Raw genomic sequence first — 21,588 nt, 5'->3', positions numbered from 1 at the left:
TTGGCACATGAAGAAGAAAAGTCTTCATACTGTGACCCAGCAGAAGTGTTCCATACCGCATTGGTGGACCAGTGGCTGGTAACAAATTCTAAAATACAAAGGGAAACAAGGAATGACCCAACATTGTTAAAAGTCTCTGACATCACCATGCAAAGATGGACTGCTCATGGTAGCCCTATGTTTCTAGAGTTCTCAGTGAGACAAGACCAACTGTTGGTATGTCAAAGAACACTGTTATGTGGATATCATGTTGTGGTTCCCTCTAAAATGCACACTGGAGTGTTAGAGAATCTGCGTGAAGGACACCCAGGTACAGTCATAATGAAAAGTATCGCTCAGTAGGGTGGCTGGGAAAAGACAGACAGATTGAAGACTTGACTTGACTTGAAGAAAAGTTGTTCGGGATGCCACAAAGTTCAGAATGCATCCCCCAGAGGCACCATTACATCTATGGGAGTGGCCATCATCACCATGGCAAAGAGTGCATATTGACTTTGCTACCCCATTCATGAACTTCATGTGTCTGATTGCGGTGGATGATCTTTCAAGGTGGCTGGAGGCCATACCAATGAATTCAATCACATCAGAAAAGACTGTTTCCACTCTGAGGACCATTTTCACTAGAAATGTTGGTTTAATCTCAGATGGAGACGAGAGGGAATACGGGAACGAGATATAGCAACTAGTGGAGTGGTGTCGCAGCAACAACCCTGCGCTCAACATCGGTAAGATGAAAGAGCTGATTGTGGACTTCAGGAAGGGTAAGATGAAGGAACACATACCAATCCTCATAGAGGGATCAGCAGTGGAGAGAGTGAGTAGTTTCAAGTCCCTGGGTGTCAAGATCTCTGAGGACCTAACCTAGTTCCAACATATTGATACAACTATAAAGAAAGCAGGACAGCGACTATATTTCATTAGGAGTTTGAAGAGATTTGGTATGTTAACAAACCCACTCAAAAACTTCTACAGATGTACCACAGAGGGTATTCTGAAAGGCAGCATCACTGACTGGTATGGGGGGTTGGGGGGGGGGGTGGTGCGCGGAAACTGCTGCACAGGACCAAAAGAAGTTGCAGAGGTTTGTAAATTTAGTCAGGTCCATCTTGGGTACTAACCTGCAAAATACCAGGACATCCTCAAGGAGCAGTGTCTCAGAAAGGCAGCGTCCATTATTATTAAGGACACCGAGCACCCAGGGCATGCTCTTTTCTCACTGATACCATCAGGTAGGAGGTACAGAAGCCTGAAGGTACACGCTCAGTGATTCAGGAAAAGCTTCTTCCCCTCTGTCATCGGATTCCTAAATGAACATTAAACCCATGAACTCTATCTCACTTTTTAATATATACTGTATTATTTCTGTTTTGCATGATTTTTAATTCAATATACAATTTTCTATTGAATATACATATACTGTTATTTATTTATTATTTTTTTCTTCTATATTACATATTGCATTGAACTACTGCTGCTAAGTTAACAAATTTCACAACATATGTTGGTGATAATAAATCTGATTGAGACATTGCTTTATTAGTTTTCTGATTATTTACCTCTACAACAACTTTGTGCCACTGTCCCTTTAAGAGTGTAGAAAGATTCCTGACAGCATCTCAACCACACCTGTACAGGAAGGTATGTAACTTGAAGAGAAAGTGAAAGGACAGGATTATTTCCATTTGAATTCACTTGTGTAGACACCTGCTGCATTTTACCTCCTGCAGTCTTGTCAGAATCTCCAATAAATGGACTCGAACTCCGGCAGTACAGCAACAGAACAGAAATTACCATCATGGGGAGGTAAATAAAATTTTATAGATTGACTATAGTGCATTTTCAAATGTTTTAAATTGTAAATACTGTACAGATTGTTTTGAAGTAGTTTAGCTTGATAGTGAGTAATTACTCTATGATTAATGGCCGACAATGTTCTTTTTAAAAAGAAAGATTAATTTAAACATATTTTGTTTTAGAACGAGTTTGGCTCGGTGCATTCTTTCTAGCTTGATTTTTGATCCTTCCAGTGTGTTGCACTTTGTCCCTGATGATTGAGGATGAGTTATGAGTTCCAAAATGCTGCTTTTCTCTAACTTGTTGTAATTATTTACCTGACATCCCATCTTTCCATTCCTGTTTTCTGATCTTCCTGGTGTATCTCTATATCTTACTGATTCAATCCTTCTCTAATGTATTCTTTCACTGAAAGGGAACAATTCTGTATGTGATTGAATATATTCCTACTCTCCAGCAGCCCACCTTCCTGGTACAGTGTGGACCTGCTTCTGGTCTAGGTCTAGGTTAACCAACAAACTGGTACTGCTTGGTTTGATTTCTACTCTAGAGTCCCACCTGCCAAGCACAGGTTGATCCCACCTACATACCACAATAAGACAAATGAGCCACGGTCATGGCCTTCTAAGTATGTATCCACCATGAATCATCCATTTACTCTAATCCTGCCTTAACCTGTTTTTAAAAATATTCTCCATACTCTCATTAACCTTCTCAACTTCCCTACCACTCACCTATTGTATATGCTAGGAGCATTTTATGCTGGCCTACCAACCTGCACAATGTTGGAATTAACTAAAATCTTCTTCTTCCTGTTAAGCCCATCAACTCTACTGGGACATTGGCTGCTGACAGCAGTTTGCCAGTCCTCTATTCTGGACCAGACTTTCAAGTTGTCCCCAGGTGTGGCCCATCTTCTAGATCAGTGGTTCCCAAACATTTTTGGGTTACCGCCCCCATGGCTCCCAGACCACATTCCCAGTGCCCCCTACCCCTCTCCAGCAATTACATAAAACTATAAGGAATTCTGATTTATGGTGCATGGTGAAAGAAGATATAAACTGCAAATTAAAAACAGTGACAAATAATTGCAAAAATGATTCAAATCTATTTAAAGGTACAAATAAAATTATTTCTTTATTTAATTACAGTAAAAATAATTTTCATCAACAATTTTAGAGCATACATTAGTAAAACAACTATTTAGTAGAAGGGGCAAACACAACACTAAAATGTGCAGGAACTCTATGTTATTCCTTTCGTGGAAAGAAGAGAAAACATCAAGAGATCTCAGGTGCCACAGTTGTGAATACCTTCAACAAAAAGATGTCCGATTTCTTCTCTCATGGGGTAGTGAGTCTTTCAAATGTAGCTTCTCAAAATGTGTTATCTAACAGTTTTCTGGATTAAATTTCACCTGCTACCACTCTGCCCAACTTCCCAGTGAAAGTTTGCACAAAAACGGACATTTTTTTGTTCTAATTTTATTCCTTCTTGTGTAAAAATTGTTTATTTTGTATTGTTCTTGTGAATGCTGCTTATCTGATTCAATGTGCCTTTGATGTTGCTGCAAGTAAGGTTTCACTGCAGCTGTACATATGTGTACTTGGACATAAAACAATAAACTAGAAGTTGACTTTGCGGGCCAGCCAGTTCAACATTGATCACAGAAAAGCTGTTAGACTCAGAGATAAGATTTTACCAAATTAAATTCTCTAGTTCAGGATTCTGTGTTCCGTCAAATCCTGTCACTTAAATCTGCAGAACAGATCTGCACAAATCAACTAATTCAACTTAAGATGGAAAAATAATAAGTTCTGTACTAATTTGTGGATAATTAACTTTAATGTTGCACCTTTTGCAACAACTTTTCATACTTAAGGCAATTCCAGATTACCAGATGTTCTCAGAAACCTTAAGCGACCCAAGGTTAAAGATACAGTAACAGTTCTCTTGCTCAGGCAGAGATGATCAGGGCAATTTCTGTGATCTGACAGCAGTCAGGTCCGCAGGATGCTGAACTAGAGTTTCAATCTATAGACATTTGGACAAATACTGAATATTAAACAAAAGCCAGTCTTGCTTGTCAGAGGTAAATTTTGCTTGACAAACATTTTTTTTAAATGAGGCAACAGGTTGATCAGGGTATTGTGGCTAGTATGTCTATACACCTCCAAAAGAAGTTTGACAAAGTTACAATAATAACACAAAGTAAATTTTAGCCCAAAAAAGGACAGAGACCACACAAATATAAAACTAATTAGTGAAAGGAATCAGAGTTATGTTGAATAGATGATTTATGGGTTGCAGGAGGTGTACTATTGTTTCCCAAGGATTAATATTGTGCTTTTCTTGATGTATATTGAAGATTTTTACTTAAATGGATTTCACATCTTGTATAGAAGATATAAACTTTGGAAGAGTAGTTCATAGCGATGGAGATTAAGGGGATGCAAGTACAAAATGGCCACTGGGAAAGCCAGATGAAATTTAACACAATGTTAAACGGTGCAACAAAAAAAGCAAAAGAGACCAAAAATATAATTCTGAAAGGTTGTAGAGACAGATACTTGGATGTATAGTTAGGGATGCTCTTGGAAAGAGTATGATTGAGTTTCTTATACAAATGGAGAGTGTAATAATTCGATCTAAAACCAGTGTATTATGCCTAAACAATGGAGACTACAATGGGATGAGGGAGGATTTGGTTATTGTAACTGGGAACACAGGCTATATGGTGGGACAGTGGAGGAACAGCGGAAGACTTCCAGAGAGATTTTTCATGGTGCTCAACAAAAGTATATTCCAGTTAAAAGCAAGGACAGTAAGGGTGAGGAGAACCAGCTTTGGATAACTAAGGAAATGAAAGAAGGCATTAAACTAAAAGCTCATGCGTAGAAAGTTGTCAAGAGTAGTGGGAAATTGGAAGATTGGGAAAACTGTAAAAAGTGACAAAGATCCACTAAGTGAGCAATTTAGGGAAGATAGATTTTGAAAGTAAACTAGCACAAAATATAAACTGGATAGTAAAAGATTTTATGATTATATAAAGCAGAAAAGGGTGGCTAAAGTGAACGTAGGTCCCTAGGAGAATGAGAAGGGGGAATTGATATTGGGTAACGAGGAAATGGCCAAGGCTTTGAATGACTATTTTGTGTTGGTCTTCATGGTGGAGGACATGTCTAACATGCTAAAGAGAGATGTTATGGATGTGATGGGAGGTGGGCACCTTGATACAATAGCTATCATGAAAGAGGTCATGCTGAGCAAACTTGTGGGCCTGAAGATAGACGAGTCCCCTGGTTCTGATGGAATGCATCCCAGGGTACTGAAAGAAATAACATCTGTGGTTGGGAAAATGCTTGAAGTTATCATTAAAGAAGAAACAGCGAAGTATCTGGAAAGAAATGGATCCATCAGGCAGATGAAGCATGGATTCAGCAAAGGCAGGTCCTGTTTGACAAACTTACTGCAGTTCTTTGAAGATACAGTAAAACGAACACAGTAAATAGAGGGGAACAGATGGACGTTATACACTTGGATTTCCAGAAGGTGTTCGATAAGGTGTTGCATAAAAGACTTACCCATAAGATAAGGATGCATAGAGTTGGGGGTGATGTTTTAGCATGCATAGAAGATTGGTTAACTAATAGAAAGCAGGGAGTTGGGATACATGAATGTTACTCTGGTTGGCAGTCAGTGGTGAGCAGTGTGCCACAGGGGTTGGTGCTGGGCCCATGACTGTTCACGATATACATTAGCGATCTGGAAGAGGGGACCAAGCGTAGTGTATCTAAGTCTGCGGATGACACTAAATTGAGTGGAAAAGCAAATTGTGCTGAAGATATGGAGAGTCTGCAGAGAGGTATAGATAGGTTAAGTGAGTGGGCAAGAATCTGGCAGATGGAGTACAATGTTGGTAAAGGTGAGGTCATCCACTTGAAGAAAAAATGGAAGATCAGATTATTATTTAAATGGTAAAAAAAATTGCAGCATGCCGCTGCGCAGAGGGACTTGGGAGTGCTTATGCATGAATCACAAAAGATTGGTTTGCAGGTGCAGCAGGCGATCAAGAAGGCAAATGGAATGTTGGCCTTCATTGCTAGAGGGATTGAATTTAAGAGCAGGGAGATTATGCTACAACTGTACAGGGTACTGGTGAGGCCACACCTGGAGTACTGCATGCATTTCTAGTCTCCTTAATTGAGGAAGAATATACTGGCTTTGGAGGTAGTGCAGAGGTGGTTCACCAGGTTGATTCCAAAGATGAGGAGGTTAGACTATGAAGAGAGATTGAGTCGTCTGGGACTGTATTCACTGGAATTCAGAAGAATGAGAGGAGATATTATAGAAACATATAAAATTATGAAAGGGAGAGATAAGATAGAGGCAGGAAAGTTGTTTCCACTGATAGGTGAGACTAGAACTAGGGGACATAGCCTCAAGATTTGAGGGAGTAGATTTAGAACAGAGATGAGGAGGAACTGCTTTTCCCAGAGAGTGGTGAATTTGTGGAATTCTCTGCCCAATGAAGCAGTGGAGGCTACCTCTGTAAATATATCTAAGACAAGGTTGGATAGATTTACGCATAGTAGGGGAATTAAGGTTTATAGGGAAAAGGCAGGTAAGTGGAGATGAGTCCATGGCCAGATCAGCCATGATCTTACTGAATAGCAGAGCAGGCTCAATGGGCCGGATGGCCTACTCCTGCTCTTATTTCTTATGTTCTTATAAGTATTTGGAGCTAGGAGATAGATTGAGAAAGTAATTGTTTAGAAAAGTGCGCTGAATGCTGGATGTTATAACTGGAAATAGAGCAGAAAAGCAAGGTGATTATTTTGAAAATCTATAAAGCACCGATTAAGCTTTGTCTAGACTAATACTTCTAATTCTGGTCACCATAGGAATGAAACAAGAAGCAGAAGCAGCAAAAGCCATATGAACTTTTGCCTTTGTCCATCATTTCATATTTTTGTACAGATCTCACATTCCTTGACCATCTTAGTATGCAAGAATCTTTCAATTTTTATCTTTAATATATCAGAGACCGAACCTCCACGGTCCATTCTCTTATCTTGACATTCTAACCCATGGTTCTAAACACCTCAGCCAGAGGGAAAACATCCACCCTGCATCTACTCTGTCATTCCCAATTAAGGAAGTGCAAGAAATTCACAAGACTGAGAAACTTCAGTGTAATTGATAAATTGAAGATGCATGAACAATCCTTATTGGAGCAGGCAAGGGAGAGAGATGATTTTATATGTGTTCAAAGCCATCAAAACCTAGACAAGATGAAAACAAAATGAGGAACTGTTTGTATTGGTGGTGGGTCAGGAATCTAAATAAATAATTTTGAAAGAAGAACTAGATGTGACACATGGAATACTTTTCATGCAGGCTGTAGTCATCATCTAGAATGCATTGTCTGATTGAAGCTGATGAACTGTCGACTTGTAAAGGAGCAATAAACAAGAAATTGGAGAAAACCCTCCAGGCTAAAGGTCTTGACCCGAAATGTTCCCTCCATGAATGCTGCCTGGGTTCCTCCAACTTTAAATTCCATCATCCATAGTCACTTATGTCTCCACTTTGTAAATAGAATTGGATATCTTTGGGGAGAATAAATCTTGAAGGACTGGGTAGCGATTCCTCTATTCTTCCACCTCTAAGGGTTCTCCTCACCCTCTATTACAGTGAGCCATGCCTCTTCTCTGTTCGGAACCCGCACCATCTCTCAGTATTGGGGGGGGCGGGGGCTGCAAATGCTGGAAATCTGAAATTTAGGAAGAAAAAATGCTTGAAGCTCTGTGGATCAGGCAATATCTATGGTTTAGAAAAGATAAGCAGAGTTTACGTTTCAGATATCAGAACTATGAAAGAAAGAGACCAAGTTTATGTTGCAGATAAGGTGGGGACAAGCCCCTGCCCCAGCCGAATCCTTTAAATTCAATGTGTCCCCGCCCCAGCTCCGTCCTTTCTATCTATCCTTCAGTTCGGTGTAACCCCCTGCTCCCTCGGCTCCTCCCCTCTGATATACTCAGGTCCCGCCTCTTCTGCTCTCTTGTTCCAGCTTCTGTAAGAGCTCGGCTAGCACTTGGTTGTCATGGAGGAGCCAAGATGGCGGCGCAGGCCTATGCGATGGGCAGGCGGGAGATTAATCAACACTTCAACATCAAGAACGCCAAGCTGCTCGCCATCAGCTTCGTGCTGATCTTAACTGCTGGCCACGGGATCAACAGGAGCTACGGAGGTGAGGTTGCGGGAAGGGACAGAACGGGGGTGGTCTGGGGAGGAGAGCCGTGCCGTTCCCTGCTCCTCAGCTCGGCGCCAGCCGTCTTCGTTCAGGCGAAGACCAGCGTTGCCGGGCCCGGAGCGGTCCCCACGAAAGGGACCGGCTAGTGTGTTCCTGTCATTGTTGGCCTTGCTACCTGTGAGCCACAAACACACAGCTGCAGGCAGCTCGTCCCCGCTGTCCGGGCGGTCAGTGTGCGCTAGTTTGGCGGTGGGTCCTCGCTGCTGCTTTTGTGTTTCCCTGGGGTCGCGGTGCCTCCCTTAACCTTATACAACAGAGTACGTGAGATACAGCCAGCGTTCTGAAATGCGGGCTGCGAAATGGGACTGCCCTTTATAAACCTCTTTTTCTTTCCCATATTGCTTTGAAAAGCTTAAACGTAAAGTGGTCTTCTGTCATCTAGCATGATAGTAAATGCATACGTAAATTTTAAACTTGATTTATCTAAAGGCATTTGACTTGTATTGTTTACTGTCGAATTTTCTTTGTGATATGATTGATCATTCTGCAACATAGTGTAGCAATTGAATGTGCATGAAGTAAAAGACCATGGTGCAGAAATATAATAAGGCAAATCAATTAATACCTATTGCAGTCAGATTTCGGCCGATCATTAAAAGAGAAAAGACAGGTTCGAACTGTCCTGGACCAACATGTCTTTATTTTAGAGGATTCATAAAATTTACATGATATCGGATAAATATATAGTCAACATAATCTCACCTCCCTGTATACACATGGATTGCTGTTCTTCAGGCGCACCTACAATACTGTTTAACTGAGTGTATTATTTCTCATCTCTCTTTTAATATTTCTACCAGTTATTTTATATCTGTTATATCTTTTGTTCTCTTTTTTCCTCTCAACTTTTTTTAGTTGAAGATAAAGCAATAATTTTAGTGAAAAGCGTAGTGGTTAAATTACCTGACGTGTAATTCAGAAACCTGTACCAGCAATCCTAAAATGCAAACACGGAGAAATCTGCAGATGCTGGAATTTCAAGCAACATATGTAAAAGTTGCTGGTGAACACAGCAGGCCAGGCAGCATCTCTAGGAAGAGGTATAGTCGACATTTCGGGCTGAGACCCCTCAGCAGGACTAATACTAGCTCTTCTTTCAGTTAGTCCTGACGAAGGTTCTCCGCCCGAAACGTCGACTGTACCTCATCCTAGAGATGCTGCCTGGCGTGCTGCGTTCACCAGCAACTTTTATGTGTGTTGCCAGCAATCCTAAATTCAAGTTCCACCACAGCATTAATAATGATTGCAAAACTACTGGATTGTTGGGAAACTCTATCCACTTTACTAACGTCCTTCAGGAGAGGAAAACTGTTGTCCTTGTGCATTTTTAGATCCACTAATGTAGCTTTTAAAATGCTCTCTGGAATGACCTGTTACAGTGCCTTGAAAAGGTATTCAGTCCCCAACCCTTTGTTCATATAAATGAATATTACAACCAGGGTTCTTGGTCAATTTAACAGAGAATTTTTATTTGAAAATCACTTGCTCCTTTTTTCACAGTAGAGCCCAAAAAGCCAGGAAAATTGTAAAGCATGAAAAATTAAATATTCAAAAACTCAAATGTCAGCAGATGTAAAGTATTCATCCCCCTTTGCTCAGTACTTAGTTGAACTACCTTTTGCAGCTATTACAGCCAGTAATCTTTTTGGGTAGGTCTCTATTAGCTTTGAACAATGTGATGGAGCAAGATTTGCCCATTTCTCTTTGCAAAATTGCTGAAGCTGTGCCAGGTTAGTTGGGGAGCAATCTTGGACAGCAATCTTGAGGTCTTGCCAGAGATGTTTGATCAAGTTAAGGTCAGGACTCTCACTAGGCCACTCAGGGACATCAATTTTCTTCATTTGAAGCTATTCCATGGTTACTCTGACAGTGTGCTTTGGGTTGTTGTCCTGCTGAATAATAAACTTCCTCTCCAGTTTAAGCTTTCTGGCAGAGACCAACAGGTTTTAATCCAGGATCTCTATGTATTTAGTGGCATTCACCTTTCCATCATTCCTGACCAGATTTCCAGCCTTTGCTGCTGAAAGGCATCCCCATATCATGATGCTACCTCCACCATACTTTACAGTAGGGGTAGTGCTACTTAGCTGATGGGTATTAGATTTACGCCATACATATTGCTAACTGCTGAAGACAGAGTTTACTTCAGTTCAAAAGTTCCCATTCAGTCCCAATTATTCTTTTAGCCAGAGGTTACATAGTTTCAAAATGATTTTTGTTTATATCCTCAACTCCTCATTCCTCAGATGGGCAATATATGCTGGCCTTGGCAGACCCTCAAATAATGGATTTGCAAATAAATTCTTTGCTACCTTTTATATTGTGAGCAATTCTGGTTGTTGTAGGAAACATGTCAAAAATTTCAAATCCTCTTAACAATTTACAACCTAGCATGTGATTAAACTAGAAAGAGCACAGAAAAATTCAGAAGGTTTTTGACAGGACTGGAGTGCTTGAGTTGCAAGGAGAGATTGGATAGACTAGGTCTGTTTTCCTGGGAGTGAAATAGATTGAAGGGTAATTCTATAGAGTTTTATTGAATGAGGGGCATAGATAAGGTGGATAGTCAGCTTTTTTCCCAGGCTAGTCTAAGGCTAGAGGGTACAATTTTAAGTTGAGAAGGGCAAGATTTAAAGAGGACTTGAGGGGCAGTTTTTACACACAGTGGTGGGATATGGAACAAACTGATACAGAGGAAGTGATAGAAGCAGGTAAATTTACAATATTTAAAAGACATCTGGACTGATTCATGGATAGGAAATCTTAAGAGAAACATTGGCCACACGTGGACAAATAGACTAGCTCATGAAGGCACTCAAGCATGGATGAGTTTGGTCAAAATGATTCAAACAACACTTCTGGCATTACATTATTTTAACCAATATCTACATTTACTCTGCAATCACCTCGGGATCCATTGTACCTTGTCCCACATGTCTTCATCTACAATCTTGCTCTTGTCAGCATCTTCCAGATATTGGGAAAGTTTTGTTATCATTGAAACCAGCAGTATCCCCTACAGTGTCTATATGTTGTTAGCCTGCTTGTGCAACATTTACATTTCGACACATTCTACAGACTTAATTCACATTGACTGACAAGTAACACCCAGCTACATGCTGCATTTCTGGTCTCAACTTCCACATGTGCCCAGCCAAACAGAAAAATCCAAGATGAGCTTCAAGTCAGAAGGAAAATGTGAGGTTAAGCCAAATATCATGTTGACCTTTACTGAAAGATGTTTAGTGTACACAAGTATTGAAGCTATGAATTTGCAGTTTTACAGAAACTATATTTAGAGTACAATGTCTGATTTTGATTTTCAAGTATCTTGTCAAATGTAACTTTATTCTTAATATGAGGTTGTTTCCAGAAAGGTGAGATTAAGTAAGATTGGCCTGAACTTGTATGGATTTAGAAATGTGTGAGGTGATCTCATGGCCAAAAAAAAAAACTGCTGGAGGACTCAGTGGGTCAAGATCTGTTACAAAAGAAATTGTTGACATTGAATAGACACTGCATCAGGATTTGGAAAGGAGAGGGAAATAGTTGATTGGTAAATCAAGTAGAAGTGAAGGATGGGAGATGGAGCTGGGTGGGGAAGGTGGAAGGGTGGAGTTGAGTGACAGAGGCAGGTGGATGGTAGGTGGAAGCAGGCAAGGGTTCTAAAAGAATCGTGTAGCTGGAGCCAAGTGTGAAGGTAGAGACAGGGTATTAAGGTGGATTAAAATGCTTATCCAGCTTGTCCAGCTTTACACTTTCCAATGTTCAGAGTTCCAAGTAAATTTATTATCAAAGTACTTATGGGCATATTCAGTAAATCCAAAAACATAAATCATTGAAAGACCATACCCAACAGGATAAACAACCAGTGTGCAAAAGACAACAAACTGCAAATACATAAGTAATTATAATAAATAAGCAATAAATGTCAAGAACATAAGATGAACAGAACTTGATAGTGAGCCCATAGGTTATAGGAACAGTTCAGTGATGGGGCACGTGAAGTTATCCCCACTGGTTCAAGAGTCTCTTGGTTGAGGGGTAATAACTGTTCCTGAACTTGATGATGAAGGTGTTGGAATACGATGAGTAAGGAAATTGATAATGGTAACTATTAGGGGGAGAGACGATGGGCAGATGGAACTGCCTGATAAAGGGATCTTGTGGACAGTAAAATGTATGGACAGTAAATGGATAGAGCCAGGAGGAGAGATAGACAAAATTGGATTGAGGGTGGTATGAGAAAAGGAACAAAAAATTGGAGGACTGTAGGTTATTGGAAGGAAGGAGGTGAGGGGGGATACACATGGTTAAAGTTTACCTAAAATTGGAAAAGTTACTACTCACACCTTTGGATTGTCGACTAACTCAGCAGACTATGAAGTGTTGAGCCTTGCTCAACCTGGTACTGGAGAAGTGAGAGGATGGACCAGTTGGTGTGGGAAGAGGAGTTAAAATGGTTGGTATCTGGGAGCTTGGGTTGGCCGTTGTGGACAGAGTGAGGTGCTCTGAAGATCAGTTGCCTAGTTTGTGCTTGCTCTCACTGATATAAAGGAGGAGGCCAAATCAGCAGCACAGGATGAGTATAGACACTGTAGATGAGTATGGTGCATGTGAATCTTTGCCTCCCCCTTGAGGGTTAGTGAGGTCTCTGGCTGGCAGTGCAAGAAGAAATGTTGTACTTCCTGTGCAGGGGGAAAGTGCCAGGGGTCAGGGAATGATGAGTGGAGAGAGATGAGCGAACCTGGTAGCCTCAGAAGGCGGAAAAAGGTGGAGGGTGGCGAGAAAGCTGTGGCTAATGTTAGGTCCCGTTGCAGCTCGCTGAATTGATGAAGGATCTTGTAAGGATGCATGAGGTTTTGTAGGAGATTGACAAGAGACATGCCAAGATGCCCTGGGGAAGATTTCATATTGTATATTCTTGAAATTCTTTAATGGGAACTGTGGATGGTTGGTCATTAAGTTTGTTCACTGAAAATCACCAGAAATTTGAACCCATGTGACAATATGGATCTTCAGGAAATTGAGCTTGAACACAGTAACAGTCTTAAGGTAACATTGCAGGACAGATGAAATTTGAAGGGTGATATAGTGCTAATTCTGCATGTTTATTTTGTGTTCTTATAGAATTTACTGCTATAGGATGCAAAGGCAAAGTCTGTAGAGAAAAAAATAATGTTCTTATGAAGGGGCTCAGCCCGAGACTTTGACTCTTTATTCCTCTCCATAGATGCTGCCTGACCTGAGTTCCTCCAGCATTTTGTGTATGTTGCTCTGGAATTCCAGCATCTGCAGAATTTCTTCTGTCATAGAATTAATGTTTTAGTTTTATGACTTTCTTCAGAGAGCTTTTACAGGTATATTAAGAGCAAAAGGATTGTAAGGGATAAAATTGGCCCTCTTGAAGATCAGAGTGGTCGGCTATGTGCGGAACCAAAGGAAATGGGGGAGATCTTAAATAGGTTTTTTGCATCTGTATTTACTAAGGAAACTGGCATGAAGTCTGTGGAATTAAGGGAAACAAGTAGAGAGATCATGGAAACTGTACAGATCGAAAAGGAGGAGGTCCTTGCTGTCTTGAGGAAAATTAAAGGGGATAAATCCCCGGGACCTGACAGGGTGTCCCTTCGGACCTCGAAGGAGACTAGTGTTGAAATTGCAGGGGCCCTGACAGAAATATTTAAAATGTCGCTGTCTACAGGTGAGGGCGCCGGAGGATTGGAGAGTGGCTCATGTTGTTCCGTTGTTTAAAAAAGGATCGAAAAGTAATCTGGGAAATTATAGGCCAGTAAGTTTAACGTCGGTAGTAGGTAAGTTATTGGAGGGAATACTAAGAGACAGAACCTACAAGCATTTGGATAGACAGGGACTTATTAGGGAGAGTCAACATGGCTTTGTGTGTGGTAGGTCATGTTTGACCAATCTATTGGAGTTTTTCCAGGAGGTTACCAGGAAAGTGGATGAAGGGAAGGCAGAGGATATTGTCTACATGGACTTCAGTAAGGCCTTCGACAAGGTCCCGCATGGAAGGTTAGTTAGGAAAATTCAGTCGCTAGGTATACATGGAGAGGTGGTAAATTGGATTAGACATTGGCTCAATGGAAGAAGCCAAAGAGTGGTAGTAGAGAATTGCTTCTCCGAGTGGAGGCCTGTGACTAGCGGTGTGCCACAGGGATCAGTGCTGGGTCCATTGTTATTTGTCATCTATATCAATGATCTGGATGATAATGTGGTAAATTGGATCAGCAAGTTTGCTGATGATACAAAGATTGGAGGTGTAGTAGACAGTGAGGAAGGTTTTCAGAGCCTGCAGAGGGACTTGGACCAGCTGGAAAAATGGGCTGAAAAATGGCAGATGGAGTTTAATACAGACAAGTGTGAGGTATTGCACGTTAAAAGGACAAACCAAGGTAGAACATACAGGGTTTAAAGTTTAAAGGGAACATTAGAGGGGGCTTCTTCACACAGAGAGTGGTGGGAGTGTGGAATGAGCTGCCAGACGAGGTGGTAAATGCGGGTTCTTTTTTAACATTTAAGAATAAATTGGACAGATACATGGATGGGAGGTGTCCGGAGGGAGATGGTCCGTGTGCAGGTCAGTGGAACTAGGCAGAAAATAGTTCGGCACAGCCAAGAAGGGCCAAAAGGCCTGTTTCTGTGCTGTAGTTTCTATGGTTCTATGATGACCTTGGTGGTATTTGATGCAGAATCAAATCTTAGCCAATAGTAAGACCCTGATATCTGATCACATCTGGAAAAGTTTGCTCAGATGAATATTATCAGATGATCTCACTGACAAATGAATGGCATAAATATGTTAGTTAAAGAGAAAAAAATCTTTAGTTGCTTTCCACATTGGTTTTAACTCCTCATAGAACATACAACAGTACAGGAACAGGCAACGCTTTAGTCCACGATGTTGTACTGAGCTGATGATGCCTAATTAAAGTTCAAAGTAAATGTATTATTAAAGTCCACATATGTTGCCATATACTACCCTGAGATTGACTTTCTTGTGGGCATTCACAATAAATGCAAGGAAATAGAATCAATGAAAATCCTCACACAACAAATGGACAAACAACAAATATGCAAAAAACAACAAATGTTGTAAATACAAAAAGAACAAAGACAAAATAATAATAATAAATAAGAGGTGTCACAATAGTGTAGTGGCTAGCACAACACTTTACAGTACCAGTGACCTGAGTTCAATTCCTGCCATTGCCCGTTTGTACATTCTTCATGTGACCATGTGGGTTTCCTCCGAGAGATTCGGTTTCCTCCCGCAGTCCAAAGACGTACTGGTTGGTAAGTTAATTGGTCTTTGTAAATTGTCCCGAGATTAGGCTGGCATGAATTCTGGGGGAATTGCTGGGCAGCGTGGCTTGAAGGACCGGAAGGGTTTATTCTGTGCTGTAGCTCAATAAATAAATAAAACAATATATATCAAGCACATGAAAGTGAGAGTCCTGGAAAGTGAGTCTATAGGTTGTTGAACCGGTTCAGTTTTGAGGTGAGTGAAGTTATCCCCTCTGATTCAAGTGGCCTGATAGTTGAGAGGAAATAACTTCGTGAACCTGGTGGTGTGGGACCTGAGGCTGTTGTACCTGCTTCCTGATGGCAGCAGTGAGAAGAGAGCATGGTCTGGATGTTGGGGGTCTTTGATGTCGGATGCTGCTTTCCTGCAACAGCACTCCTTGCAGATGTGCTCAATGGTGGGGAGGGCTTAACTCATAATGGACTGGGCTGTATCCACCACTTTTTGTAAACTATTCCATTGATGCAATCAGTTAGTATACTCTCCACTGCATATCTATAGAAGTTAGAAACATAGAAAATAGGTGCAGGAGTAGGCCATTCAGCCCTTCGAGCCTGCACCGCCATTTATTATGATCATGGCTGATCATCCAACTCAGAACCCTGCACCAGCTTTCCCTCCATACCCCCTGATCCCCCTAGCCACAAGGGCCATATCTAACTCCCTCTTAAATATAGCCAATGAACTGGCCTCAACTGTTTCCTGTGGCAGAGAATTCCACAGATTCACCACTCTCTGTGTGAAGAAGTTTTTCCTAATCTCAGTCCTAAAAGGCTTCCCCTTTATGCTCAAACTGTGACCCCTCGTTCTGGACTTTCCCAACATCAGGAACAATCTTCCTGCATCTAGCCTGTCCAATCCCTTTAGGATTTTATACGTTTCAATCAGATCCCCCCTCAATCTTCTAAATTCCAACGAGTACAAGCCTAGTTCATCCAGTCTTTCATCATATGAAAGTCCTGCCATCCCAGGAATCAATCTAGTGAACCTTCTTTGTACTCCCTCTATGGCAAGGATGTCTTTCCTCAGATTAGGGGACCAAAACTGCACACAATACTCCAGGTGTGGTCTCACCAAGGCCTTGTACAACTGCAGTAGTACTTCCCTGCTCCTGTACTTGAATCCTCTTGCTATAAATGCCAGCATACCATTCGCCTTTTTCACCGCCTGCTGTACCTGCATGCCCACTTTCAATGACTGGTGTATAATGACACCCAGGTCTCGTTGCACCTCCCCTTTTCCTAATCGGCCACCATTCAGATAATAACCTGTTTTCCTATTTTTGCCACCAAAGTGGATAACTTCACATTTATCCACATGAAATTGCATCTGCCATGAATTTGCCCACTCACCCAACCTATCCAAGTCACCCTGCATCCTCTTAGCATCGTCCTCACAGCTAACACTGCCGCCCAGCTTCGTGTCATCCGCAAACTTGGAGATGCTGCATTTAATTCCCTCATCCAAGTCATTAATATATATTGTAAACAACTGGGGTCCCAGCACTGAGCCTTGCGGTACCCCACTAGTCACTGCCTGCCATTCTGAAAAGGTCCCGTTTATTCCCACTCTTTGCTTCCTGTCTGCTAACCAATTCTCTATCCACATCAATACCTTACCCCCAATACCGTGTGCTTTAAGTTTGCACACTAATCTCCTGTGTGGGACCTTGTCAAAAGCCTTTTGAAAATCCAAATATACCACATCCACTGGTTCTCCCCTATCCACTCTACTAGTTACATCCTCAAAAAATTCTATGAGATTCGTCAGACATGATTGTCCTTTCACAAATCCATGCTGACTTTGTCCGATGATTTCACCGCTTTCCAAATGTGCTGTTATCACATCTTTGATAACTGACTCTAGCAGTTTCCCCACCACCGACGTTAGGCTAACCGGTCTATAGTTCCCTGGTTTCTCTCTTCCTCCTTTTTTAAAAAGTGGGGTTACATTGGCCACCCTCCAATCCTCAGGAACTAGTCCAGAATCTAACAAGTTTTGAAAAATTATCACTAATGCATCCACTATTTCTTGGGCTACTTCCTTAAGCACTCTGGGATGCAGACCATCTGGCCCTGGGGATTTATCTGCCTTTAATCCCTTCAATTTACCTAACACCACTTTCCTACTAACATGTATTTCGCTCAGTTCCTCCATCTCACTGGACCCTCTGTCCCCTATTATTTCTGGAAGGTTACTTATGTCCTCCTCAGTGAAGACAGAACCAAAGTAATTATTCAATTGGTCTGCCATGTCATTGCTCCCCATAATCAATTCACCTGTTTTTGTCTGTAGGGGACCTGCATTTTTCTTTACCAGTCTTTTCCTTTTTACATATCTATAAAAGCTTTTACAGTCAGTTTTTATGTTCCCTGCCAGTTTTCTCTCATAATCTTTTTTCCCCTTCCTAATTAAGTCCTTTGTCCTCCTCTGCTGAACTCTGAATTTCTCCCAGTCCTCAGGTGAGCCACTTTTTCTGGATAATTTGTATGCTTCTTCTTTGGAATTGATACTATCCCTAATTTCTCGTCAGCCATGGATGCACTACCTTTCTTGATTTACTCTTTTGCCAAACTGGGCTGAACAATTGTAGTTCATCCATGCAAATCTTTAAATGCTTGCCATTGCATATCCCCCGTCAATCCTTTAAGTGTCATTTGCCAGTCTATCTTAGCTAATTCATGTCTCATACCTTCAAAGTTACCCCTCTTTAAGTTCAGAACCTTTGTTTCTGAATTAACTATGTCACTCTCCATCTTAATGAAGAATTCCACCATATTATGGTCACTCTTACCCAGGGGGCCTCTCATGACAAGATTGCTAATTAACCCTTCCTCATTGCTCAAAACCCAGTCCAGAATAGCCTGCTCTCTAGTCGGTTCCTTGACATGTTGGTTCAAAAAAACCATCCCGCATACATTCCAAGAAATCCTCTTCCTCAGCACCTTTACCAATTTGGTTCACCCAATCTACATGTAGATTGAAGTCACCCATTATAACTGCTGTTCCTTTATTGCACACATTTCTAATTTCCTGTTTAATACCATCCCCGACCTCACTACTACTGTTAAGTGGCCTGTACACAACTCCCACCAGCGTTTTCTGCCTCTTAGTGTTATGCAGCTCTACCCATATCGATTCCACATCTTCCCGGCTTATGTCCTTCCTTTCTATTGCGTTAATCTCATCTTTAACCAGCAACGCCACCTCACCTCCTTTTCTTTCATGTCTATCCCTCCTGAATATTGAATATCCCTGAACGTTGAGCTCCCATCCTTGGTCACCCTGGAGCCATGTCTCTGTGATCCCAACTATATCATAATCATTAATAACAATCTGCACTTTCAATTCATCCACCTTGTTACGAATGCTCCTTGCATTGACACACAAAGTCTTCAGGCACTCTTTTACAACTCTCTTAGCCCTTATACTATCATGTTGAAAAGTGGCCGTTTTTGATGCTTGCCCTGGATTTTTCAGCCTGCCACTTTTACTTTTCTCCTTACTACTTTTTGCTTTTACCCGTACTTTACACCCCTCTGTCTCTCTGCACTGGTTCCCATCCCCCTGTTGTGAACTAACCTCCTCTCGCCTAGCCTCTTTAATTTACTATCCTTTACTATTCTTTATAGCCCTTATACGATTCCTTATGCCTGCACTTGGTCCATAATCTTCCATTCTTTGTATATTCATGTGTCTGTCTAGGAGTCTCATAAATTCCTCTGATGTATCTACCACCAGCAACACCACCCTTGGTAGTGCATGCCAAGCACCCAGCAGTCTCTGTGGGGGGAAGATAAAGAACTTAGCCTGTACATCTTTTTTGATCATTTTCCTCCTCTCACCCCAAGTGCAGGTCCTCTAGTATTAAACATTTTGACCCAGGGTAATAAAGATACCAGTTGCCCTCTCAATATGTTTGTCCCTCAATATTTTGCAGTTCTTTCGAAATGTAGTAAAATTTGTGATTGTAACCAACAACGAGCAAATAATTTGTATTAATGATAAGGAATGGGATGGGTGTTTTTGAAGAGAACACTGAGGAAGACTGCTATTCCTCTTTGAAATATTATCATGAGACCTATTAGATCCACTTGAGGAAACAAATGAGAGTTTAGTATAACGTTTCATACAAATGTTGACACCATTCTTTGTTCTTCTACCTCATTGCATTGGAGTGTCAGCCTAGACAATTTACACAAATTATTCTAATTGAACACACATTCCTTCCTTAGAGAGGAGAATGGTACCAACTGACTGTGTAAATGTGTTTAATGCTCATATTATTTTGGGGTGGTGTTTGGAATGCTGGCACTGCTGATGCAAGGCATTTCAGCAAATAGAGAGGCAAGGAAAACTGTTTTGAATGGAGATTGTCCAATCGGTGTGACATAAATTTTGATATCTGGAGCATTTTAGTTTTGCAATTAGATCATTTGTTAAAACTTGCAGATTCATTGATTCAGGCTGATATTTCTAATTTCTCTGTATGCTTTTGGATGAAGTCCCTTCAGATATTGTGGTTAGGATGTTATTCAAACAGTGGTTACATTCTGCCAACTCTTGGCCAGTCCAGGGAGACAAGTTTGAGAAACAATGACAAGATTAGAATCTTATTTGTAAACATACTGTTTTCAGGGTATTAGACCACTGGTAATATTTCTAAATTGCACCCTACAGGACTGAGTTCTGTAACTATGACAAGTAGGTTTTCTTGGTGGTATAGCTAAAGTAATGATCCCAGATGAGTTGTTTGAATAGTTAAAGTATGTAATTAGCAGCCACTTTCATTTATATAGCACCTCTCTTGTAGTAAAATTTTTCAAAGTATTTTGGATGAGAATTGTAAAATAAAATATGCTGCCATGTTAAATGATATGCAAGTTTGTAAACAAAAATGCAGCAAATCCAGGAAAATGCAGGAAATCCATTTGAGAGGAAAAGTAGGATTACCTTTCACCAGAACCATTGCTGGATTGGAAACATTAAACTTAGTTTCTCTCCCTAAAGTGCTGCCTAATTTTCTGATCGTTTCAAACATCTTAAGATAAAAGACAGGTAGAGGTAATTTTTAAGGACCTTCAGGGGTGGAGAGGCTTTGGGAGGGAATTCTGGAGCTAAGATTGCCCACAACAGTGTGATCTACAGTGGCAAATATGCAACAGGCTACAATGGAAGGAGGGTAAATATGTAGGAAGGTTTTGAGTTTGGGCTGTGTTACAGAGATGAGGAGAGGTAAGGACCCAGAGAATTTTGCTTGCGATAAAGGGTGAGGATTTGCAGGTAATGAGAATGTTGTGTTTTTGGATGGAAGTCAGTGGACACATGAATGATGGTTCAGTAAAACCTGATATTAGATAGAATTTGGCAGCTGAGTTTTGGAAATCTTCAGTTTTATGATGGGAAGTTAGATAAAATTAAAATCCAAGTCCAAAGCTAGCAAAAGCACAAATGATGGTTTTATAGTATTAGAATAGTGGAAGGGCTGGTGCTGGGAAAATTATGGAGAATATTCATTGTTCTTGGAAACCAGATATGTTTTTAGATGATAACATCTATGTAAATAAGAAGATATAGCGGTAGGAGCCAGGATCGTGACTTGGTCTGAGTGTATTTACAAACCTGATTACAGCTGTGATCTGACCATATTAATATGACAGTTTGTCCTCAAAGGATGAGCTTTCTTTCCTCTAGGTTTGTGAGACTGACTTTAGGTGATTACCTTTGCTGCTTGTCAGATTCCAGCACTGGTTGCCTTCATGTTCCTGCTTTTCCTCCTCCTAGCTGTTCACCTCTTCACCCTCCCCTCCCCCCACCCCACCTCTCCCCCTCAATCTGGCTCCGTTTGCCTCCTTTTTTTTTGTCTGTTTCCATCTTTCATATACCTGCCCCTGTCCCTCAATCACTGACTGGTCCCACCTCAACACACCATTTCCCTTTATACTGGGGATCTTCCCTCTCCACCCCAATCCTGGGGCAACCACCCCACCCACCTCTCCTGTCAACAGATGCTCCTTGATTTGCTGAGTTTTTTTCCACAGATTGTTTGTTATTCCGGATTCCAGCATCTTCAGTGTCTTGTCTCTCTTTATTTGGCTCTGCATTGATGGCCATGGATTTAGCTGCCTAGTCCCAAGGGCTCTGGAATTCACTT

The 21,588-nt window shown here is 41.1% G+C and overlaps 1 protein-coding gene across 1 annotated transcript in view; it reads left to right on the top strand.

Annotated features, from left to right (window-relative positions):
- The first annotated feature begins 7,862 nt into the window (after nt 1-7,862).
- Nucleotides 7,863-21,588, top strand: part of casd1 (CAS1 domain containing 1) — a 113,639-nt gene continuing 99,913 nt past the window's right edge. The window contains exon 1 of the mRNA XM_072253428.1: nt 7,863-8,047. Within this exon, the coding sequence (XP_072109529.1) occupies nt 7,915-8,047 (133 nt within the window). The 5' untranslated portion in view covers nt 7,863-7,914. The remainder of the gene's footprint in view (nt 8,048-21,588) is intronic.

This window comes from Mobula birostris, chromosome 3 (genome assembly GCF_030028105.1).
Source record: "Mobula birostris isolate sMobBir1 chromosome 3, sMobBir1.hap1, whole genome shotgun sequence".
Lineage (NCBI taxonomy): Eukaryota > Metazoa > Chordata > Chondrichthyes > Myliobatiformes > Myliobatidae > Mobula > Mobula birostris.
This window is presented reverse-complemented; position numbering and strand designations above follow the sequence as displayed.